General features: G+C 58.9%; 1 protein-coding gene across 1 annotated transcript in view; it reads right to left on the bottom strand.

Annotated features, from left to right (window-relative positions):
* Positions 1 to 210: 210 nt before the first annotated feature.
* EMH_0015170 (BRCA2 repeat-containing protein, putative) overlaps positions 211 to 241 on the bottom strand; it is a gene marked incomplete at both ends in the record, with an annotated part of 3,759 nt that continues 3,728 nt past the window's right edge. Inside the window, one exon of the mRNA XM_013500324.1 lies at positions 211 to 241. Coding sequence (XP_013355778.1) covers positions 211 to 241 — 31 coding nt within the window.

Raw genomic sequence — 241 nt, 5'->3', positions numbered from 1 at the left:
CAGCAGCAGTCTTTGCTGCTTCATCTCCACCGCAGTTTGCTGCTGCTGCTGCTGCTGCTGCTGCTGCTGCTGCTGCCTGTAGGGCCTTTGCCTCCTTAGCCAGCAGCGGCTGCGGGGCAGCAGCAGCAGCAGCAGCAACTTTCAGCTGCAGCAGCGGCGTCTGTCCCCTAAAGACCCAAATGCCAGCAGCAACGTCATACCGCTCAAACTCTACTCCTTCAATGCATGCGCATATCTGTCC

This window comes from Eimeria mitis, genomic scaffold (assembly GCF_000499745.2).
Source record: "Eimeria mitis Houghton genomic scaffold, Emh_scaff528, whole genome shotgun sequence".
NCBI lineage: Eukaryota > Apicomplexa > Conoidasida > Eucoccidiorida > Eimeriidae > Eimeria > Eimeria mitis.
The sequence above is the reverse complement of the archived record's forward strand: the minus strand, read 5'-3'. Positions and strand labels throughout refer to the sequence as shown.